General features: G+C 39.5%; 2 protein-coding genes across 2 annotated transcripts; one reads left to right on the top strand and one right to left on the bottom strand.

The window, feature by feature from the left end:
- Positions 1 to 1445: 1445 nt before the first annotated feature.
- On the bottom strand, positions 1446 to 7174 carry fancb (FA complementation group B). Its single transcript, XM_062431636.1, has 8 exons — positions 6251 to 7174; positions 5997 to 6152; positions 5778 to 5867; positions 5269 to 5397; positions 4141 to 4313; positions 2803 to 3224; positions 2468 to 2708; positions 1446 to 1863 (listed from the first exon to the last, which is right to left on the bottom strand). The coding sequence occupies exons 1-8, from the start codon at positions 7172 to 7174 to the stop codon at positions 1446 to 1448; spliced, it is 2553 nt and encodes an 850-aa protein (XP_062287620.1).
- Positions 7175 to 7583: 409 nt separating this feature from the next.
- Positions 7584 to 23282, top strand: mospd2 (motile sperm domain containing 2). Its single transcript, XM_062431635.1, has 15 exons — positions 7584 to 7728; positions 7834 to 7885; positions 8321 to 8476; positions 9552 to 9638; positions 9806 to 9960; positions 11136 to 11196; positions 11366 to 11404; positions 11530 to 11654; positions 12434 to 12607; positions 16981 to 17099; positions 20209 to 20302; positions 20652 to 20748; positions 21401 to 21521; positions 21690 to 21792; positions 22659 to 23282. Exons 1-15 carry the CDS (start codon positions 7693 to 7695, stop codon positions 22809 to 22811), a joined length of 1572 nt encoding a protein of 523 aa, XP_062287619.1. The 5' UTR covers positions 7584 to 7692; the 3' UTR covers positions 22812 to 23282.
- The last annotated feature ends 1461 nt before the right edge of the window (positions 23283 to 24743 follow it).

Here is a 24743-nt window from a genome sequence, read left to right as displayed (position 1 = left end):
TGCAGTGTTTCGTCCTCCACTCAGAGTTAATAGAAGTTAACAGACAATAATGGGATGACAAACCATATATTTTACTCTGGGTGGCAGTCAGGGCTTTAAGGGAACAACAATAAAATTGAATTTTCATTTTCACATGTAATCCATGTCCCCCTGGCCATTTACTGGTGTTATTTACTGTACAGGATTCGCAATTCTGCTCCATTATTAGAAGTGACAGACGTGTTTGTCTTGCAGCCAAAAGAGGCCGGGTAGTAGTTTGCCTCTTTTCTGTATGTGAGGGATTAAAGAAGGAAAAAAAAGTGTTGATGTGTGTGATCAAATTGCATGGTGACAGAAGTTATGTTGTCTGAATACGTCAGCCAAAGCTAACAGAGCTGCAAACAGGAGCTTTATTTTCAACATAACCAAAATAGATTTCTCTTAACGTTTTATGCACCCACAGAAGCATCACCATCGTAAAATAACATGTTGGGAACCACACACGAAAATAGAGAAATCTGAAGTAAATGCTTGAGCTATATTTAGGGGAGTCTTGTGGCTGGGAGTCCGGTGAAAGCTGTTGCAGGCATTGAGGCAGAGACATTAAAGGTGTGAAAGAGGGAGAGCTGATATCTCCTCAGACTGAGTACTACAAACAGAATGAGTACCTCAAGAGTTCTGACAAATTTTTCAGTCCCTGTTGAAAAAAAACAAACCTTACCAACCATTTTTGTAAACACTACTGGTCGAGAGACCTTGTGTATCCAGCAAAGACTAGGTCCTTTTAAGTAGGGTTTGATGTTCACTTGGTAAAGTGGCATTTTAACTAACAGTGCTGACAGCCTGTGCAGCATCATAGGGGAAACAACATCCAAGGACTTTTTTCTTTGCATCGTTTCACAGAAAAATAACTGAACCGTGCAGGGAAAGTAGCACTAAAAGCTTTCAGTCAACTGCAGCAGCTGAGCCGATGTATCTTTCTCTACCATCATCTGTTGTCTTTATTCATAACACAAACCATTTCTTACTTCAGGATGAAAGTAGTTTCTGCTACTGAATAGCAAAGAGCAGCAAAAGGCATTAAAGAGTGTTTCTGAACACTGAGGGTCTAAAGGGACATGAACAGAAGAAATAAGATGAGAAGAGAGCAGTATCACATCAGTATCAGATTAAGGCTGTGAAATCCAGGGGGGATCCAATGGAAATAGGCTGTTAAAGCTCTACACAGCAACAGACAGCGATAGATATACATTAGACCCCAAGAGGTTGTCTGTGAGACCCGCACAGTTCAGCTCGGAACACAACCAAGTCAGCAATGGGAGGATGGGCTCTCTCTACAGGTGAAATGTGCACAACATACTCAATGAACTGTCTTTTTAGGTGATTTTAGCACCATGGATCACTGGTTGTCCAGGTAACATAGATGCAGCAGTGTGATTTTGTAAAGCAGCTACATCCACAGCATATTAGCTGAGCAAAGTTCTCTGGGTCTCTATGAGAGCTGCCAAATCCCCGTCAAGCTGGACTTCAAAGAGGCTTTGGGTAAGCTTGCGATATCTCCCCACATCCACCAGGGGGCTCAACCTCATCCTACTCCTCTCCACGTCCTGCTGCCACACCTCTCTACACCTTTTGAGCCCCTCTACAGAACCTGACTCAGTAGTCTCCTCGTGTCCAGTGCTCCTCCTCCTACTCCCTTCATCCTCCTGTTCTCCACAGAGCAGTAATGACACAAACTCTCTGAGTGACCCCACCTCTTTTTCCAGTGTCAAAGAAAATATTTGAGATGTACCCTGCCCACGTGTTCCTTTGACAGATCGGACAGAGCAGGATGCAGGGAGGTAAGCCAACAGAGAGTCCAGGAACTGGAGCATCGGTAACTGGCTGCAAAGGAACAACAGACCCAGCATTTGAACTATTACATTTAATATTATATAACACATGTTGCAATGAATGAAAACATGATTTGTTAATGTTTATTTCTCATCTGTAATTTGTCAGTTTCTTCCCTCCCACCGTAAAACTGAGTTTTGCAGGATTTGTATTTTTAAGTGGCCTGCTTGCCAGATAATCCTAATCACTTTGATATTCAGTGGAATATCACAGATGTGCATCCTTCCCAACTTCAAAGCCTTGACAACTTTGAATCCATTAATATAAATTGAGCAGTGCAAACTTTTACAGGAAAAACTAACTTCCATGTTTTTTAAATAAAATTGAATAATTCAAAACAATACCTGGAAGTATCTTTTGAGCCAATACACAGATCAGTAATATCAATGTTTGCAAATAAACAGAAAATCTGTTAAATTAATGATTTTGTTTTTTCCAACCTGAAAAATCTATTGGCACGTTTAACTTTGTAAATTATGCAATCTAAAGGAAAAAAATAAATAAATAAATAGTAAAAATACTCAATTTATGAACCAATAATGATTATGGCCAAAACTCAATACTATCCCAAACTTCATACATAAAAATGACTTACCTGGAGTGGATAGACAGTTCCCCCTGGAAAGGGGTTATCTGATGCCACTGCAGCAGCATGACAGCAGATGGTCCTGACGAATTTAACAAAAGATACTGAGGGTTCACTTCTATCCTCTCACAACCCACTCTTTTCTGAATCCAGCCATCGATATCACCTAGGCTGTGATCAGGAGAAGCTATGTGGAAGACCCAGTGATCCAGCACCACCAACAGACTCAGCAAGTCCTCTGTAACCTCATCTGGGCACAAAAAAGAAGACAACAATTAAAATGTATGTGTTGAAATTAAAGTCTAAAGTTGAGGGTATTTGGATTTTAAATCCATGCACTTTACCTGATTTGAGTTTAGGGTTTTTCAACAGTTTGGTTTGAAAATCACTGTGGATGTCTAAAATGACTTGACCACAGTGCAGGACAGCCGGTGTTGGGTTGCTCACGAGGGCAGTAGCATCTTGTCTCTGGACGTAATGGAGCATGACACGGCACTTGACACGGCCAGAGTTCAACAAAGGTGTCAGCCTGGTCACAGCAGTCACAGCCAGTCTGCATGTGTTGAGATCATTTGATCTGCCGGCGTTGTGTTGCTTGGTTCTTTTGGCTGCCGGCTCTAGGAACATGAAGGCAGAGGAGGAGGAGGATGATGATGAGGGACTGAGAGCGGGGAGCCAGAACACTTGGCTCTGGGTCTGGATGACTGCGGGCGTTGAGCTCTGTCCCGTCTCTGTCAGGATGGATAAACTCACACTGACCACTGGTCTGGAACAAAAATAACACATCACTAACAATCAGATATCACATGGACAGATAATCAGGCTGGAAATCAAATACAAAACTATAGGACTGCGTGTGTGAATGAATGTGTAACTGCTGGTGAACTGAATAACAACAGCGATAACTCTAGATGGTGAAATTACATCAGCTCTACAAGTGCACCAATCAAAACAGCAATATACAGGCTCTTGAGGCAATCATGCCAAAAGTAGTTTTCCTCCACATGTGCTGAAAAAAAAAAAAAAAAAACTCAGGAACAAGTGGATGGAGGAATCAGATAGCTTCTTGTTCTCACAAAAGGAGCTTGGAGAGTTATTAAAAACTTGTTGCCATGGTGACCACCTAGCCACCCTGCATGTGCCTTAGTGAAACTCATAAAGTCGGAGGCAATCAAAAAGGGGATATCATACTTACTAAGCTAATGTTATTTGAAGACAGTTTAATGTAGGTGTTACATTTCTTTACAAGACTGCCTCATTGATTTAATCATGAAAAACTGAGTTCTTTGAAGATACGAAGCTGCAGTCAAAATTTGATCTCACATCTGAGATTTTCCTTACAGGACACCTCAGCAAATGTCACCATAATGTTTCAGTTGGGGAAAATCTAATCAGACATCAATGGTAGCATCTGACAGCTGGACAGTCACACTTCTGACTTGATTACATGTTGCGTTGTGTTAATATTTCTGGTATCTTTACCATACATCACTCGTCTAGATGAAAAACGCAACTCATTATGCCTGACAAGCCATTTTAAAGTAAAGTGTTTAAAGATAATGTCATGTTCAGTGGGGCATATTTAGGAAGACTGATACCTCAGTCCACACAGCTCACATACTGTATCTGTACGCAGTAGATATACACAGTCCAATTTCAATTAAAAAACAAATCATGTTTACACAGAGCCGTCAGTAGATAGTATCACTCCCACAACCATTCGGTCCTCAACGATGCGATGCCACAGCTTGTCAACTTGAGGTTTTGAAGACATTGCTGGCATGTCTTGCGTCTTGTCTTCCAAGACCTCATCCTTTGACTCATCATCACAGTCCCACAGAGCAATAAGGCCTTCCTGGACAGAAAGTGCATAGACTATAATCAGCGATGACAAGCGTGCGACAGCATTGACAGCAATAGCAGTTTATGTCGGACATTTCAATTTCAACAAAAGAACATTAGGTGCAGAAGCAGCAGCCTTTTAAAATGCCATTCAAAAAACACGAGTGATTTCACTTTGTATGAAGATCATCATTTTTCTATTCATTATCCTGCATTTAATTCTGCTTTTCAATGAGGCTTGTTTTGGGCCATGTGCACTATTTGCTGCGGATGTTGTTGTAACAGTACAGCTACAAGGTATTTGGATTGTGGCTGTCAAGGTAAGGCCATTAACCACAGCACAAAGAAATCATAGAAACAGCAAGAAAAGGCACTTCACTAACACCAAGTAGAGGACAAACAAAATGTTTGTGGCATTTGTTTTTATTGCCTGCGTTTGGTCTTACTTCCTCAGTCCCTGTGGCAGCATTACGAACACTGACTGTCACAGCCTCATGGGAGATGACATTTCAAATATGACAACTTATCAACATGAGTGACAAGTGCTGGTACAAAGCTTACTGACTGACTCATAATTACATACCTCACTGCTTTAAGTTTCCTTTCTTTTTTTTTTTCTTTTTTTAAATAATGAACTGAGCTTAAATGCATGTAAGAGTTATATACATATTAAGATTATGAAAATTCAACTGGAAATTACAACAGCTGCTATCCAAATTTTGTCATTACCATGCCATATGGCCTGTCCCAGTGCCAAAGGAAAGGTACAATTTCTTATATAATAACACTCTTTTTGCTTGTTCAATAAGCATTACTAATAGAGTCCAGTCCTCTAAAAAATGCTTAATGCTATAACAGGCTGTCTTGTTTGTTTTTTTCAAAAAGTCATGATTGAACAGTACCAGTCAAAAGTATGAGTGTGTTAAAACTTGTGACTGGTACTTTTTTTCCCCTTCCATGTACAGTACCTGCTCAGGCTGGGTAAGAATCATCTCTCTCTCTGATACAACATCAGTGAGGGCTTGCACTGACTGCTGCAGAACTTTTTCCTTCACTCTCACTTCTCTTTGAAGCTCTTGAAGCACCATCAATCCACTCTAAAAGATAGATCATATTTCAATATTTGACAGTGTAAATTATATGATGAAGATATAAGTGATACTTTGTGAAAATAGGTTAATTTCAAGAGGTCATCTCAGAGAAATAGCATCATCAGGTCATTGATTGTGCTGCATAATAAGGCCAAGCATTATGGATGAAATACAATCATTATCACAGCATCAATACATTTTTTTAACCAATATATAAAAAATAAAACAAAACATGAATTACTCCGTTTTTGCTCAATTCATTATTGACAAAATTGCGTAGGTGTTTTTTCACTGATTTTAATATTGTGTTATTACTATTACTGATAACAATAACACTGACCCCCCCCCCCCCCCAGCCTTCCAGCATAAAGTTTATAAATGCTCACCTGAAGTCTGGACTCTAAAGCTCGAAGAGTGAGGAGATAGTTCTCAGGTGGAGGAGGAGATGACTTCCCCACATTGCTGTCCTGGCCATGCTAAAAACATATATTTTCACTTAGTGATGCTGACCATTCACCATCACCAATCACATTTTCACTTTATCAAGGGAAATACCTGTAAATGTGAATTAGCATTGCACATGGGAAGTAAAAAGTATGACTCACAGAATACAAAATGCCACAGAGGTCAGTGATGATGAAATGTTCCAGTGGTTGCCCTGGTGCACCTTCATCTTTAAAAATCAACAGCATCTGGTCTGTTCCACATCCCAAGAAGTCGTTGACGTGGACGGAGCTGACACCTGACCAGTGGGAGGCTATCTGTATAAGAGAGTTTAAGAGATCAGGATTATAAAATGTGTAAACTGATAATAAAGTTATAAAATAATACAGATTGTCCATAGATACTGAAACCTTACCTGAAATGTTTCCTTCCATATAGCGCAAACATGACCCTGGTGAAAAGACATGACAAAGAGGACTCCATTTCTTCCTGTGTTGACCACCTGAATATCATCAGGTTGATCAAATGGGACCTGACATGTGTCTTTTACCATGCCATCCTCGAAATAAACAAGTTGTCGAGTAGAAGTTGCTGCAACCACAGCAGATTTCAGGACACCTTCCACTTTGTCCGCTGACAGTACCAAGAGGCACCGTGTGATGCAAATGTAAGGATGAGGTAAAATCACAGAGCCATCAAACATCAGTCCACTCTCAACAAAACAGCCCAGGGTTTGACTTGTGGACTGATTATCAGAGCATGGCTCTGAAAGCTTTTGCAGTCCAAGAACAAATGTTTGCCCTTTGGGAAGAGGAAGTTCCCCAAAAACACTATGGGACAACTGAAAGGGGATCTGTCTCACCTCTCCAATCTGCAAGGATGTATAGAAGACCTTGCCAGCATGGCTCCACAACACTGTGGGGCCCTGGAGGATAGACACTTTTTCCCTTATTTCATAAGGGAGTTTAAACTCAATGAGGGGCTCCAGTCGATTTGAGTTGCTCAGTGAGAGAAGACTATAATGGACACTCCCTGCTTCCTTTCTCTTATTTTCCACTAAGACACATGGTGTGGTGACTCTATTCTGAACATCCACGGCACATTTACATGTCACAACATCAACATGCGCTGATCTCTTCCTGCTGATGACAGCTGCTCCGTCAGCTGCCTTCAGGAACGCGTTGTGTTCCCGTTTAAATGAAAGGCTGTGGAACAATAACTCACTGAAGTCGCTGCCGTTTGTGGGCGAAGCACGTTTGCATTTAAACGAGATTATCTTTCCACAGAAGGACAGTCGATGGCGATTTTGATGCAAATCTTCAAACAGCAAACTTTCCATCACGTGAGGAAGTTTTTTTCTTAACAGCTTCAGCCAGCGTTATTGCTAAACTCGGACTTGTGAGTCGTCACCAAGGCGTACAAACTGACGACCGGTTGCTAAATCTACTAGTGAGGGCATAATTTAGCCATTGTTCAACATTTCTCAACAGCTGTTTGTATCTGTTGAAGCGGCGCGCCAATTTCTACTGAGCGCGATGCATTCTGGGTGAGGGCTGGTTAACCTTTGAGTGAGTTGACGACATTAAACTAAAGTGTTAAATTGTTCAAATGAGACAGTTGTATGGATGACTCATTCAATAAACGCCCCATTTCCTGTTATCTTGACACAGTTAAACACTCGCCGTACACAGCTTATTGTCAAAAAAAAACAGCAAAGCGGAGAGGTGTGGCCACGGCTGGAGCCAAAATGGCAACGACAGGGCGTCAGTTTCTCACTTCGCACTGATTCCGCTAAGCTAGTTAGCTAGCTAAACAAGGAAACTACCAGAGGGAAGGAAATCCGGGGACGGTTGAATTATGGCTGAACTTGATCAACACGAAGGAGAACAGCAGGTATCGATAGAGCACATTTTTTCCACGTAGCTGTTCAGCAAATGTACGCCATTTGATTTTTAAAAAACAAGTCTGTCTAACATGAAGTAACTCTGTTTGTGACAGGAGAAGAAAATTGAGGAGACGAGACAGAGATTCAAGAATGAGTTCCTTCAAGGTAACAGTTATTCTGGGATAAGCTGTCATTATACTTTTTCTGCGGCTAGTTAGTCACTTCGGCGTTAAGTTTTGGTTAGTGTCATCTGTATTAATTTTTTTATATTGCAGGTTAAGTGTCCACTAACTGTTGGTTTTCTTTCATGATGAACATTATGACATAAATGCTTAGATAACAGATAACTAGCTAAGGTTAGCTCTATACTTCCACATGCCAGCCATATCAGACTAGTGCATCCTATTGGTGTATGGCCTCCAGGTGGGTTTTAGTTTAGTTTAGCATACATTAATGCCACTATGACCATCCGTACTGATATATTCTTTTAATTATTAGTCTGGTAAATTAAAAATAGGTCGCCGGATGGAAGTGAAACCTTGTGATTGACCTCAATTTAAACATCATTTGATTCTGCTTTTGTTTGTTTTGTGTTCACAGATTCAACAGATAAGTATGACTCCAGAGATTTGGAAAGACTTGAAAAAGATGATGCTGTGGTGGAGAGTTACTTGACATGGAGACTTAATGTTGTTGATGATGCCTTGAAGATGATTGATGAAAGTTTACAGTGGAGAAAAGAGTTTGGTGTGAATGGTAAGAACTCATGTTGAATAGTTTGTAATATAATATTCTGAATTTCACAATATCTAAAAGTTGGACTGTGCACCCTTTTTGATGCTAGTGCCACCTCAGTTTCAAGACCTATACCAAAATAAACATAAATTAAATTCCTTACTGTATAAAATGTTAATATTCTTCAAACTCTTTTAGTTTAACAAGTGAAGCCAAACTATCTGATCAGAGAATAAGTTAACAAGATTAGGAGTTTGCCACTTTACAGTACTTGAAAGATTTTGATATCTGGAGCTACAGGCACAAATCTCTCTGTATCAGAAAAGTGCTGAAGTTCAATATACAGCTCTACCGATTGGTAGAAATGTTGACATTGCCTTACTTAGATGTTTGCATATCAGTAGTTCTCTTTGTGCTGCTCTGGGTTTAATCCAAACAGAGTGTCATTGTGTGTTAAACACCATATCGCCATGCATAGGCTGCCCCTGAGAACAATCCCCACTGTTTCTGTTTTTTGAGAAATTTCTCCAAGTTGCTGTCTAAGTCTCTTTAATGCAGCAAATTCAATTTGTCAAACAGTTGTTTTTAGGAAATTTGATTTACTCAGCACATTAGTATCCAGGGGCATCACTGGCATTTTCACTTAGACCAAATGTTGTTAGTTCTTTTATTTGTCAATTGAAAATGTTTCAAGTGTTATTTTCTGTTAACTCAAGCAGTTTCAGGTTTTAGGGAAGCTTTGTTCCTCAGCAAATAACCTGCTAAATTACAGTAAATGAGAGACTTCCTCCAGAAACTCATGAAAGTACAGTTGTCTAGTCCTGGTTGACCACTGCTGAAATGGTGTAAAACATACTATTTCAGTTGCTGTAGACCAATTTTTGTTATATTTTGTGCTTATTACTTATTTCATGCAATTGAATAGGATGGCTTTCCCGCACAGACATGATGAAAAACAATGAAAACTTTCTAATTCAAAACTACTTGTGTGTCAGATAAAAACTGAAGTTATGAATCCTGACAAGGAGTCATGTTTTTTTTAATAATAACAAACACTAGTTAATAGTGTTAATGTGTGTCTGCCTTTTTTTTTCAGATATCACTGAAAGCACCATTCCCAAATGGATGTTTGAGACTGGTGCTGTCTACCTCCACGGCTACGACAAAGAGGGCAACAAGCTCTGTATGTATATTATTTAATTACAGACCCACTTAAACTATACTGTTATACACTTTAACCCAGTATTTTTTTAAAAAGATATCTGTCCCATTAAAAGACAAATTACACACATTAAGGATCTAAACAAGTACAAAAGTACTAATTTTAAACCCTTTGTTTACTGTGTTTAGTCTGGTTCAAAGTGAAGTTACACGTGAAGGATGCAAAAACCATCATGGACAAGAAGAAGTACATTGCCTTCTGGCTGGAGCGGTATGCAAATAAAGAACCTGGAATGCCGCTTACTGTTGTGTTCGACCTGGCAGAATCTGGCCTCAGCAATATAGTGAGTGAATTATGATGGTGTGTCAGAAAATCAGATTTTTGTAATATGTCAGTAACTTCTTTTCTTGTAGTTAATATCCTAGTCTCCAAAACAAAACCTGTTTTGTAATCATATTCCCTTCCCATTAAACATGCTTCTCATAATATATATAGAGAAAGTATGTTTTTTGCTGTGCTGTGGCACTGAAATGCTGTCGAGTCCCCTAATATTTCTGTCTGTTTGAGCTGTGGTCTTGCAGGGACTGATGCTCTTCAATGGTTTTACTCTTTGGAGATTATTGTAACCTTTAAATCCTGTTGGTCAATTCTGTGGACTGTATAATCCGTAGACTCGCTGTTTTGCAGACGTTAGCTCCTTCATGGACCTCTCTGTCAGTGACTGTTTTTCAGCGACTACGCTCTCACGTAGAGAAATGACTCAATTAAATACAAAAAAAACAACACTAGACAGACAAAAAATATGAAATGGGTAGATAAGAAGATCAATTTGGAAAGCAGCCTTATTGAAGCTTGTTGAACCACAGTACGAGCTGGAGCACAGTTAGTCAGTATGATCTCATTAAGGCTTCGGAGTGAGTCTCCTGCATAGCAATGAGGTGTCTAAGCAATTATGGAGCCAAGCCAGGGTATAGGGGCTATATCTATTGACATATCTGCTGTTTTTCTGATGATTGTAATTAACATAACACAGCAAGATGAACATCATCTATTATATTCACCTTTTGAAAAGGAAGTGTGGCAAGAAACAGTCACATGGTATTGCAGTTTCTACCGGAGATTTTAAGTATTTTTATCTGTAAGCCATGAAACGATTTTCTGGGGGTGTTAAGAGTCGATAAAATTATCCCTTATTATTTATGTGGAGAAAATGCATTACTGTTAATGAGAGGGGTGAGTAAAGGTGCAGTCAAAAGGTGAACAATAAGTTATATAAATGTCTATTTTGCTGATTGATAATGTAGTATAGTTTTAAAAAATATATAAAAAATACCATGTCAAACCTCTCTGAGTCCTTGCGTTTGACTAGGAGTGAGAGGGATCATTCAGAGGAGCTTGTAATGAATTTTCTGTCTCTGTTAAGTGGGTCACTTCACATCTAGAGGCTGTAAAGAAACAAACATTCTCCTTACTAAAAATCCATAAAGCGTCCTTGTTTGTTTCCACTTTGTTTTTCAGGACATGGACTTTGTGAAGTACATTATTAATTGCTTCAAAATATATTATCCAAAGTTTTTATGTAAGTACTTTTTTTTTTATTTTATTTTTTAATATATACAAATATAATAAATATTTAGAGCCATTAACTCATTAATAGTGATTTACATATACTCAAAAGTCAAATCTGTGAAGTTTTAACATAATGTTGATAGACAAGCTTTTTGCCTTTTTTTTTTTTTCCATTTCAGCCAAAATGATCATCGTGGATATGCCTTGGATCATGAACGGTGAGACTGAGCCTGCCCTCTCTTACCAGCCCGCATAATCTTGTATATTATAATTTCTATTAGTAACATCTGGATGATGATCTGATCCTGACGTCTTAAGAATAAAACATGTCTCTTCCTTTCAGCGGCATGGAAGATTGTGAAGTCATGGCTGGGTCCAGAGGCAGTCAGCAAACTCAGGTTTACAACCAGAAATGAGGTCCAGACATTCATTGGACCCGAATATCTGCCACCTCACATGGGTGGAACGGTATGTTGTTATGTTTCCATGTGTTGTAAAATTACAAATTTGCAATGTAGCCTCACATTTTGTATTTTTTTTATGTCAGACAGAAAACATACAGTAGTTACTAGAAATGGTCAGCAATTCAGTAATATTTATCTTCTTATCATCATATATTGTAATGATGTTGTGATTTTGTGTAAGATTTAATCATATTGAAAGTACTAAAAGAAAGGAACTTTTTGGCGCGCAGGTGGTCGAGTGGTTTAGAGCGCATGCCATGTACGCAGCGGACCCCGGTTCGATTCCCGGCCGGCGGACCTTTCTGCATGTCACACCCCCCTCTCTCTCCCGTAATTTCCTGTCTCTCTACTTTCAAATAAAGGTGTCTATGCCAGAGAAAATCTTTAAAAAAAAAAAAAGAAAGGAACTTTTATTAAAGGAAAGTAACAAATAACTCCAGTTTTGTTTGCACCACACAAAAATTGCATTTGTGTTAATTAAGGAAACTTCAGATTTCAGGTTAGAGTATGGTAAAAAATAATGAATGTGTGAGGAGCTCTCCATTCTTATACAAGAAATGTTGATCAGGTTTGTTTAAATGCAGTGAAGTGTAACTTCGTCACTTCAGTGAAATAAACAAAACTCAAGCATTAGTTGATTCAACAGAATCCTCTTTGTAGAAGCCATATGACTAATGAGTCATGAGACTTTATTTACTTAAGGACAAATTACTTACTATAAATTGACTGTTCATGCTTTAAAACCATACTTGCATTGATATGATTTATCTGGCTGAATTCTAGGACCCATTCAAATATAGCTACCCTCCTCTTCCCGATGACGACTTCCAAACGCCCATCTGTGACAACGGACCTATCGTTAGTGAGGACGAGACAGAGAGTAAAGAGGGTGAAATGGAGGGCAAAGATACCCTTGAGTCCAGCTTCAACTCTGAGGTTGCAGTGAAGCCCAAAAAGGTACATTTTCTCTCAAGTTTATATCTAGTGATTGTCAGGCTTTTCAGAATTTATACTGGAATATGCAGAATTACTACACCCTTTAATCTCATTGTCTGTGAATGTGGATGAACAAGTGAACATTAAAAAGAATAAAATTAGTCAATATAATGTGATTTAAATACTGTTGAAACTAATAGTTAGTGGGACCAGTGTTGTTCCAATGTTATCAGCTTCAAGTCATGATTAATTCTGATGTGGCATTTCAGGCAGCGGTGTCTATCTCTTACAGATGTGACACTCTGCTCCTCCTCTCAAATTAGGTGCACTATGGTCAGAGATTCCTCCCGTTTCTTCTTTCAGTCGCTTACTCAAAGTTGAGCCTGAGATTACAGCATGTAATCAGAACGCTCTGTGGAGACAGCTGTGAATTAAGTGGCAAGTAATGCCCTGATTTGGTAGACGTTAAGCTCTCGCTCATTGTCTCTGTGAAGGTGACTTCTAATGTCTTTGGCTGCAATTAAATCCTGCCAACAAAGCCCGTACATCACAGCCAGCGCACTGCTTCTCTCATCCTCTCAGCTCATCATACAGTCCACAGAGGCAGTCAAGTCTGTTACTTAAGCTCTTCCCTGCTGTAGCTGGATTCCTATTCCCGCCAAACAGCAGCACGTAGCCCCCATGAAGCGCCATCAGTGAGACGCCCCACAGGCTTTGGCGTGAATATCTCCACAGTCTCTGTCAACCTCCCTCTCACTCCGATGTCGCAAATCGCACCCTGGTTGCAGTTTGTGTGCAGCTTATGTTACAGATTCTACTCACTCCCCACAGGACTGTCCAGCCCTCGCCTCATAATCTATTTAGCTTCTTTTCTAGCTAGCAGCATGCAAAGAAAGCCTGCATGAAAATAGATGAGGGGTATTAAGAGGGTCATCTGAGGGGAGTCCTGTTAAAGACTTACAGAAAGTTGGTACCTGTTGTTTTCAACCCTGGCTATTTATTGTTTGCTTTGGTCTTATTTAGTGTTTCAGCTGTCATTAACAGATATGTTGATGTTTTGCTGTAGGGAAGCAGCAGACTCGATGGTAAGCTACATTTGATGTAAGGATCTGATTTTCAGATCTAAATCTGAAAATGTTCTTGTTCCAGCTTCTTAGATGTGAATATTTTGTGGTTTCATTAGTTTAGTTTCTTTTCTGGTTTCCTCTTTTCTTCTATGATGGTAAACTTAATATCTTTTAGTAATGGGGGGTTGGCCAGTACAAAAGAACAAGAGCATTTTAGGTTGCATCTTGGGCTTTGGGAAGCAGTGATCCACATTTTTCACCATCTTCTGACATTTTATACATGAAATGATTTTTTGAGAAAATGATTTCCAGATTAACAAATATGGTGCATTTCTAATTTTACAGCAGCTATTGAGGCTTTTTGCAGTCTGCTGCCTATATTAAGCACTGCCTTTAACTGTTGGGCCCAGCGGTGCTGCGTCACCCAGAGTGTATCCCATGAGCCTGCTAAGCTTCACAAACAAACAAGGGCCCCCATTGTTAATGAACACCACATTGGTCACGCACAACCGATTTAGATTTACAAAGCAGAGATATGCAAATCAGTCAGTTGTTAGCCTCCGTAATCTACTGAAGCAAGTGTGAAGTGAGTTGATTTCTTAACTGTAACAAATAAGCGTTGAATCACCTGGCAGTCCTTCTGGCATATTTTCTGGGTCAGAGGTGGGTCTACTCACCTTGCATAACCCCAGAGAAAAGGTGTCGAGGTCACTATTAATGCATCATTGATTCCATTTCAGAAGCAGATGCTTAACCCTATAGCTGAGCTATAACGAGCACTAAAGCCTCCGAGGTGTCAGACTGGATATCAAAGTGTTTGAGTCAGCTCTGTGGGGAAAAGAAGAAGATACTTTTTCAAGTTAGCCACAGTTATACAACCGCTCTGCAGTGACACCACACATGAAGTTAGTCTCTTAATCGAAGTGAAGTGAAATACTCTATGTATGACTCCAAACAATGGTCTTAAATAGTTGAGGAAAAGGGAAAGGGAAAGCACTGTTAATACAGTGCAGTATCTAAAACAAACAAACAATATAATGAAAGGAAAGGGTTATACTCTTGTTAACATTACTTGTTAGATGAGAGGTGAGAGTTTAAGGAAAAGTTGTGAATGTTTTAACAGGTTAATTATCTGTCTACTGTAATTTCAAATCTCCAGCACTCCAGCATGCATACAGTGAACTGGTTTCACCAGTTATAATGGAACAAACCTTATCTCGGGGTGTCATCGCCTGTGCCATGACTCAACCTGTGGCACTGTGTTAATGTACCAGCCTGTTGGCACTTCAAGTCTTTCTGAATACATTTGTAGTGCTTACGCTGAGCTCTTTTTTCTGAACTGTCTTGTATGTATAAATAAGGAACTCTCCCACCACCACCTCCCATCTCCCCCTGAATTGTTCTGGGTCCCAAGCAGCTCTGCACTGAAAACTTGATGGCTTCAGCAAGCTAATTGCCTTTCTCTCTGTTTTGAAACAAGGGCTGGAGGTGGTAAGGCAGTGTAGGATCATACCCACACAAGGAACAGAGTCTGGAAGATTTCTGCGGGCTGGAAGGGCAGGTGTACTCACATGACTCAAAGTATTGTGCTTGTACCTCCCTCACAGCTGACTGATGTCGTCACTGCCCCTCAACATGCTCATCCTTAGTCCTGTCCTGGACCCCCTCATTTCAATTTGTTCCTCCTAAATTCAAGGGAAGAGGGCTACATGATTGGTAGCCTTCCTTTTGCACAATATCATGTAAACATTTAACCAAGCAGACACTAATTTCAAAGTGTAATCAGCTCAACAGAAATAACATTTCACATCATTAGTATCTTCTAACCTCAGATTAAAGACTAACATGTTAATTACTGTTATGTTACAGTAGACCAAGCTATTAACCCTCAGCTCTAAATCTTAACTCTGCCTGCCTTTGAGGCAAATTGTTGAACCCTCTGTGCCTTATCCCTCAAACACTATCTAGTGTCAGGTCTGTGACTCTGGCGAGTGTTAATGAAGTAGAGCATCCTGCTTTGTACCTTTTTTTAATATGTACTTTATAATCAATAGACACTCTATATTACGAGCATTTCACTAATCTTTCAGTTTAAGTTGATGTCAAATCTTTAATGATTTCTTTGTCTTTGCATTTCATAACCTACAGTGTATAGAAATCATTTCAAGTTCTCTAGTTTAAATGTATTTTATCATGGTTGATTTTATTTCTATGTAAATTGTTGTTTTAATTTGTTTGTGTTTAAATTAATTTCATAAAATAAATCGTTTATTTTGTTCTTTGTAAATTGAGAATGAAATGTTGTATGACCTTTACTGACACAGCAATATGCTGATGATATTCTCACTAAAACATTGTACTGTTAATTATAAAATCTGTATGAAACAACCCATAATTTTAGTTTCATTTTTAATTAAAAAAAAAAAAAGTCCTACTCGCATTGCTACATAATTGTGTTAAGGTTTCTCTTTACAATGATAAATAAATGGAGATATTTCATCAGCAGCTGATCATCTCTTGATGTCTTCATTGTGGCAGTTGCTTAAGTCAACCATTTACTTAGGAGGACACAACCCACCCACCCCCCCTCACCCTCTGAGTCACAAATATTCCCATCACATGAGTCAGCTCACCTTTGACCCCTGCCCTCCCTCCACTCGAACATGATGTTCTCAATCTCCCATCTGTTTTGCGTAAATGTTTCGCCAGCAATATTGTGAAAAGCCCAGAATCAGTTTCCCCAACTCACCTACATCTGTAATGTGCAGCACTCATACAAACATTTCACAATGTCTATCTGGTCAGCAGTTGTGTGTGTGATCTTGTGGTGTGTCTGTGGACGATTTGGGTCAAAGTTTGCTGGTGTTTTGCTGAAGTGAAAGTTTCAATGTGTGAGTGATGTGATGACTTCTGGCCTGGTTGAACTACTTCCGTTCAAAGTTCTTTTGTTTTGTCAAAAGTCACGAGTTGACAGGTTATTTCGTTCTGCATTATAAGATGGACATGCTTCATGTTTGTTGCTTCCTCTAGAGACCATGAGGAACAAGGGTCATGTGTCATCATGGGAGGTTTTCTCAGTAAAAGAAAAAGTTCATTTTTCAAGAAAGATTCTATTTTGATAACGTAACGCTTCACCATTATTTCACAAGAACCGTTTATTAATCATTAGGGATGACTGTCAAGACCTTCATTAAATGATAGTCTGACTCACATGAAGGGCAAAGGTCAAACATTGCATTTTCAAAGAAGGAACCAGATAAGAGTCACGTGATCACGTTATCACTATTCTGAGTCTCTTCTCTAATTAAGTGGTCTTTGTTGTTTCAGGTTAATTTCCTGGAAGACAGTTTGAGGGCAGAGGACAATGATAAAGGAGACACATCCGCCAGAACCAAAGGAGCCAGGAAGCCACTGACCACCTTCAAAGGCCCTCTGTTGGATGTTAGGTACACATCCTACTCTCGCCCTTCTCCATCCTGTCATCAGCCTACATGCCTGTACTTCAGTGAGAAAGGAAAAGGTGACACTGAAACTTGTAAGCTTCCAGAAAGTGTATTGATGCAACATTTCATACAGAGTATATTGACAACAGTCCTTTCTTTAGGACAGTATGTATGTGTGTATTTGTATCTGCATAGAACATCTTTATTATCATTGAGAAATACAAGTTAAATTTGCAATGTATTTATAGCAATAAAAAAGGTAAAACTAGAACAACAAATAAGATAAAATCGCAAAGTGGAAATGAAATGACAAACAGTTTGAACAGTGACCATCAGTAGTAAACAGTACAAAAACTCAGATGTGCAATGCAGTAACAGAATCCATACAGTAAGAAAAAGAGGCAATTAAGTAGCAAACAGTAAAGCTTAGCAGCATGATCAATTGTTTGAGGGTCATTGGTGTTGTCAGTTTTGGTCATTGATATTTGTCTGATGAAGCCTTGATAGCTTGACGTGTTGCATCAATAAAGGTTTTGGGAGTTTGCAATTTCATTGTGTGCACAGCCTTTCCTTTTCCTTTTATAAGCCGTTTGTAGCCATGCTAGCGGCGCATCTCGAGGGATTCCAATGTTGATCAATCCATCACTGTTAGATAGTTTCCAATGAAATTTTGTACAGACATTTATTATACCCAGAGGATGAATCGTAATAGCTTTTGTGATCCTCAGACTTTACCTCACCAGCAGGTTGACACTTTTGGCTTTGAGTGAAATATCTCAACAACTGTTGGCAGGATTGCCATGAAAAATGGTATACATGTTCATGGTGCCCAGAGGATTAACTCCAGTATCTCAACGTCTATAAAATGGATTGGCACAACATTTTGTGATTTTGGGTGAATTGACTCATCAACTAATGCATGGATTGTCATTGAATTGTCCCCCTCAGGATGAATTATAATGACTTTGGTGATTCCCTAAAGACCCCCTACAAACAAGACGTATAAAAAGTGTTTTGAATCATTTGTCTCACATGGTTTTTCCATAACAAATTTCTATTTGCTGGTTAGAAGCTCTACAAATAATAGACTCCTTCTTCCTCATTGGAAAACCCTGAATCTATGAATGTGTTTTCTTTTCTTTTTCAATTTACTGTTGCATGATGTCTTTTATTTCAGAGAAATGTTACCCAAATGAAAGTGTGCACACATTACACACCTTTTTTGATACAGTCACAACTCATTGGTGTTTGTTGGTGGCAGTTGGGAAGAAGGGCCCGAAGCCAGGGAGGCCACCTGCTAATCAACGGATTAGCAGAACTGAAGGTGTATTCCAGTTGTTCATCTACTCGTCTATCTTCTGCTCTCAAAATGTCATGTCCCTTTGAGCAAGGCATCTCAAACTGTGGCTGGCTTTACACTCCCCCCTTTTTGAATTTACTTGTACATATTGACAAAAATGTTCTCTTTATATACGGGCTCAAATCCATTATTGATGTGTTTGTACCTTTATGGCTCTGGTCACACATGAGCAGGAATTAAGGATGCTGCCAATCAATTGTTTATGGAGTAGTAATGAGTTGGTGTTGTTAATTATTAACGGTCATAGAGTAACCAGTGAGAGTCACTGGCCAATGACCAATTCATCTTTAAGAAAGAAGCACTTGGACATGTTGTCAAGCGCATCAAATGTTTCAAACGGCATTTGCTGAATTGCAAAAGGTGTCGACTTCAAAAGCGATGCAGTGCATAGGACCTCACAATGATTTGGTTAGGTTTGGAATAAATATATAGGAGAGCATGCCCATGCTGTATGATATTACTCCTCATTTTCATAAATAATGTCCGTTGAGGTCTGTTTTTTCCAGCTTTGATGTGAGGATTTTGACAGCTCAGGGCTATGAATTAAAGTGATATACAGATTTAAATGAGCCTTAAATGCAATTATGTTTCTGAGCTGTGGTAGCCTTAATTCGAGACTGGGGGCTTTAGAAGGGAGTAGGGGGCTTTGATCTAGTGTTTGCCAAAGGTTTCCAGAGCCCGGAGACTCACTCTGAACTCAAGTGAGAGCCAGACTCCACAGCTGTTTTACTGCGGAAAAGAACACACGAGAAAGAAAAAATGTATATACTCCATTTGTTCTTAGCAGTTCTAGTTCATGAAACATAGCCAAGCTGCGTCAGTGAGAAGCTTTATACATACTAGGCAGATATTATAATCCATTTGCTACGTTCGTCTTGGCAAAGTCCCTAGTGCAGTAAGTGCTTACTGTTCACTGTGGCTGAATTCATCAAATCACAAGCTGTGCTGTGTGTTTAAGTTACACTGAAAACTGGATGCACACCAACAAGAAGCTCCAACGAATGAAGAAAAGTGACTCATTTCAAATTTTAGGACACAGATTTATCAGCTTTGATGCGTGATCCTGTATAAACCTGATAACAATACAATTCATTCAGTTTATTCCTCACATTTCCTGTAAAGGCTAACCAGAGATGTGGCGGCCCAAGCCAACAGAAAGCTTGAGACTGAGCCACGTGAGTCAAGAATAAAGACGATATCAGAAGCTAAAAGAAAGGTTTGAAGAAATATCGTCAGGAGTTGTGGCAAAATTTTGGAATCTTGACGGAATTTCTTTTAAGGTTATTCAAACAGGACGTTAATCGTGCTCAGAGGCCCATTTTCATTGTGGGTCAGTTGGCTCGTGATAATATAATTAATTGCAAATACTGTGTGTGTGGATATATACTGGAACATATGAACTGATAACCTGTTTTACAGAGGGTCTATGTTTAATCTGCCATTTTTCATTCTCCTAAAGAAACTTGTCTTAAAACAAATGTCCACAAACAGGTGGGTAGTAGAGGCAGGGGACCCCTAAAGGGTTAATCCAGACATGACTGGGGCTTTTATTGACATCTGACCACATCTAATGTAAACACACTTGACAGAAATTCAGTGTAATCATACCACATAAGCACGAATGTACATGAAGCATGGCAGCTTTGTTTGTGTCTATAAGATACATAAAAGAGCTTTCAAATGTCGTTGTAGCTGTTGCACAATTTTTTATGTGTTTTTGTGTGTGTTTGTTTTTTTTCTCACTCCCTCTAGCCCTGCAGAAGAGCTTAGTTTTGGTTCTGGAGAGACCGAGAAGAAATGCCTCATTATCCTCAGCAATGTGACCAAAAATCAAGTGGCCTTCAAGGTGAGTGTGAAGGCACACAGTGTATGTGTGTTTAAGTCATGGACTGCTTTTGGGGGCAAATTTCAGACTTGGGACCAGTTAATTGGGGATGGCTTGTACAATTGGGAACAAAGGACATGTACCCAATCTGAAAAAGGCTGATTTTTAGGTCATTGGTTAAGGTTAGCACAAGGGTTATGGTTAAGAAAGTATTGGTGACGGTTAGTATTAGTCTGTGTGTGTGTGTGTGTGTGCACTGTAGGAAATTGTGATGGGTATTTTCCTTTTATTGTAATTTTTCATGCACTAAACAATAAATTAATTCATCAAAAGATATGGCCTATTAAAGTTGGTGCTTGTGCCTCCACAGGTGCGAACCACAGCACCTGAGAAGTATAGAGTGAAGCCCAGCAGCAGCTGTTGTGAACCTGGAGCCTCTGTGGATATTGTGGTGTCCTTACATGGAGGTACTGCACTTTAGCTATGCACTCTACTCCACTCACAGCAGATGTTTCTAAATGCTGAACCTCAGAATAATCAAACGGTCCAGTCTATTACCTGCCCAAAGTGCCCGGCAGCCACTTTTCTTTGCTGGACATGCATATTTCAAGAGTGATAAAAGAATCATCTTCCCAAAACAAACTGTTAGACAACTGACAGTGCTGCGTGAGTTAAAACATTTTTATGGACTGTGAGCACTGAAACGTCAGTTGTAGGTTATGATGTACTGTACATAGCTCAGAAGAATCAGCGTTACCTATTTCAGGGTTGCTTTTTTTGTAGCTTTTATGTTATGTGTTTTCCTAATACTACTCTTGCCCAGCTACTTTTTTTAAAACATAGCCCCACTATTTCTGTTTCTGACCAAAGTCTACTTTCAAGGCTACTTTGGTTTGGTGTTTGAAATAGCACTTTTTTTTCCCACATTTACTGTAAAGTCTAACTCTTTCTGTTCATGTTTCTTTCATGTTATGGGATTCAAAGATATTCAAAGGAATTTCTTATAAAAATGTGGATATCTTTTGAGGATGTAAGATGTATAAACAAACATTTTATGCTAGTAGCATTATTTTAGGTGAGATTTTTGTCTTTAACCTTGTTCCGGATGGTTTTGTGCAGGTTCTCAGGCCTCTCCACAGGACAGATTTTTGGTCATGGCTGCTGAGATGGACAATGTTGGATCACAAGAACTTGCACAGTTCTGGAAAGAAGTACCGAAAACCAAGGTCATGGAACACCGGTACGCATCCGTGCTCCTTATTTAGCCATGTCTGCAAAACACACAACAGACTTTGTACAACAGTCTCTTGATCCTGTTGCTCTCATTACAGTTGGGACAGTGGACAGGACCTGTAGGCTGCATATTATCCTGATGTCCTCCACTCATTAGATTGTGTCTTCCCCACAGATTGCGCTGTCATGTATTGGAGAGTGTGAAGTCAACAGTGAACTCTCTCAAAGAAAGCCCTGTGGACACAGGAAGCAGTGGACAGCAGGAATTAAACACAGTGGTAAGCTCTGGTGGAGAGAATCCTGAAATACTTTTGAGTGCATTAATGTTTTTTTTTAATGTTTCATCAGTTGTATATAAATATACATTATACTCATCATTTACTGAATACGACAGGTGTTAGTTGTTTGTGTGATCTCCTAAAATTGAAATTTAATGTTTTTTAATTTTATTGCATATTTATAAGATATTCACCCAGGCACCAAATGATAACAAGTTTTTTAATTAATTCTCATGTCTGTGCATTAAGTGTACAGCTGGAGCCAGGAGGCATTTAGCCTAGTTTAGCATAAAGACTGAAAGCAGGAGGGAAACAGCTAACATGGCTCTTTCCAAACTTCAAAAATACATCTACCAATATCTTAAAAGCTGTCGTATTAAAACGTTTTATCTCGTTTGTTGAACACTTTCACAAACAGAAATATAGAAACAACTATTTGCGCTTTGGTTGCCTGGTAACCTCTCAGTGAGGAGGGAAGTCGTTAACAAGTCGTTAACAATTTGCAATATGGAGCTGTTGGTGAGCGTACTTTGGAGTAAATTTGGAGCCCCCAGTCCTAAGCAAAGTGAAGCTAGTGGTCTCCCTGATCCAGTTTCATACTTTCAGCTCAGACATTAGAGTAGTGTTAATTTTCTTATTTAAAGGCATCAGTATGCTCCAATCCAAGTGCTTGATGTAAGGTCAAACAGCTTCTGAAACCTCCTCCACACTTGTCTAACATTGTAAAGGGGAGGCTGCAAACATTTCTGAAACTTTCTAAACCAGACCCACTTTATGCAGGTGGCAAATCCACTCTACATCTGTAATAAATTAACTTATTTAGGGGTTTGAAGAACAAGTCAGTGAACCAGTTTTTCTCCCACCAGCTCATGCGAATGATGGCCAGCCACATGCGCCTGGAGCAGAAGCTGAACACGTGTCTGTGGGTGCAGAAGGTTCTCATTGTGTTGGTGCTGGTTCTGGTGGTGCTGAACCTGCTGGGTCTCTACCTGATGGGTACAGGCCAACAGCCATCTTGACCCGTCATCACACCCTCCGCTTGCATCTGTCCACCACAGACACACAGACGGTTCCAACGGGGCCAAAGTCGACCACCTGAGGAACGGTCGTCCTCAGCTAGTAAATGAAACCAGAGCAGACCATTGCCTCTCCTCTCTTCTCCCCTCCCCCGCCCCTCCCCACAGACTGTTGTCATGGAGAGGAAGAGTGCTGACTTTAGGGACGTATGAGATGTTGTGGAGTTATTATACAGACAGATTGTACTTGTCTCTTTTCAGGCCCTTGAGAATTAACATAAGACACTTTTAACAACATGACAATGTAAATCATTAATGTATTTTTTTAAACTGATCCTGAAAAAGTAAACCTGTATTTATTGCAAAGTATGCAAAATGTAGGAAAGATTAGCTATTTTTGTGATTACAAGGTGCAATTTTTTGTATTATATAATTCTACAGCATATAAAAAAATAAACTCTTTTTGTCAACGGATCACATTTTGTTGGACACTCTTTAATAAACCCTCATTAGTACAGAGGTGTCTAATTGAAAACATTGCAGTGTATGACCTGCCTAAACCTCTCCACTCTAAAACCAAGGAGCCACAGGAGATCTCTGTCTCCACTATCTCTTGTATTTGTTTTAATTACCCCGACACTGCAAACTAAAAATACCAAAGCAATTACTGCTGAGTACAAGGACATGGCACTTGCAGCTTATTGCAAAGCACTGATATCTACAACAAGATCCAGCTCAGAGCAATCAGGACATGAGTCTTTGAACAAGGAATGATTACAATTTGGTTATTCGATGTGTAAGTGTATATAAGAGTTGTCTGGCATCAACATTTGCAGTTTGTTTTCAGTAGTTGGCGGCTGCTCACATTCAAGGGATGATTGGAATGATTCAAGCAATAACGAGCAAATTAATCCTGCCTTGATTATAAACACTAGATTGTTTTGGAGACACACAATATGTTTATTCCCTGAAGATTGCATTGTGTTGCATGTTCTGTTTTAGTAGCAACTCTTCATTTCACTCCTCTTCCTTCCACGCAATCGCAGAACTTCTTTTTGTAGCTGTTTTAAAAGGAATCGGATAGTTTTAAGTGAGCGTGTGCGCCAGATGTGAAACTTGCATTATGTGTTTCACTTTAACCCTCAGTGAGAAATGCATTAGCTATTTGGGTAGTAAGTGCCAATGCACTCAAAAAAGGATGGGGGTTAATGGAGTGCTTGCCTCTGGAGAATCAAAGTAAAAGGTTTGGTATCACATATAGGTGAGTTGATTTTAAGTGCATCTTAGTGCCACACAGTACCTGACTGAACCCAGGAAGTCATTCAGGAGATACGCTGCACTGCACAAGAGCAAAACTGAACACCACTACCAGTAATGCCATGGTGACTGAAGTAGAAAAATGATTTGAATGGTCATGTGACAGTGAATCCCAGACAGACTCATCTTACCTGATTGTCCAGATGTCAGTAATTACAGGCAGTGGATTCCTGGCAGCTTCAGAAGTCAGAAGCTCCTCCGTAGTATTGATTTAACATTAAACGCCAGTAAAATCGAAACTTGGTTCAATGTGTGGCTGGCCCTGGGCGTTCATGCGAGGTTTGAGGGGACAATGATTTAGTTCAAGTGGCAAATTGGGACAAGGGGGAATCAATGGAAAGTTAATGAGTGCTGCATTTAACTAGACGGGGGTGTGTGAGTTAGCAACTGTTTCTTTTGTCACCCTGTAGAGGATGATGATGTTCTCAAACTGCCACGCGATGCCCTTTTCATCATTCATCGTTAAATGACCTGTTGGAATTGAGGGTTGTAATAACCCGGTGGTGGAAGTGAAAGTATACAGCAGAGTGAAAGTACTTCATTACAAGTAGCCTCACATTCAAAATCTGGCCAAATCCTTAAAGTACAAAAGTATTATCAGTTGAATATACTAACAGT

This window comes from Scomber scombrus, chromosome 13 (assembly GCF_963691925.1).
Source record: "Scomber scombrus chromosome 13, fScoSco1.1, whole genome shotgun sequence".
In the NCBI taxonomy this organism is placed as follows: Eukaryota; Metazoa; Chordata; class Actinopteri; order Scombriformes; family Scombridae; genus Scomber; species Scomber scombrus.
Note: the sequence above shows the minus strand (reverse complement) of the source record. Positions and strands in the feature narration are given on the sequence as shown.

Bases quoted from the DNA above. Each gene is read 5' to 3' on its own strand.
- fancb (XM_062431636.1), bottom strand. From the start codon at position 7,174: ATGGAAAGTTTGCTGTTTGAAGATTTGCATCAAAATCGCCATCGACTG. The intron at 4,314-5,268 runs GTACTGTACATG...CTTTCTGTCCAG, and splicing joins TTCTTACCCAGCCTGAGCAG to GAAGGCCTTATTGCTCTGTG. The intron at 3,225-4,140 runs GTAAACATGATT...TTTTTGTTCCAG, and splicing joins CTATCTACTGACGGCTCTGT to ACCAGTGGTCAGTGTGAGTT.
- mospd2 (XM_062431635.1), top strand. From the start codon at position 7,693: ATGGCTGAACTTGATCAACACGAAGGAGAACAGCAG. The intron at 9,639-9,805 runs GTATGTATATTA...TACTGTGTTTAG, and splicing joins CAAAGAGGGCAACAAGCTCT to TCTGGTTCAAAGTGAAGTTA. The intron at 17,100-20,208 runs GTACACATCCTA...CACTCCCTCTAG, and splicing joins GGCCCTCTGTTGGATGTTAG to CCCTGCAGAAGAGCTTAGTT.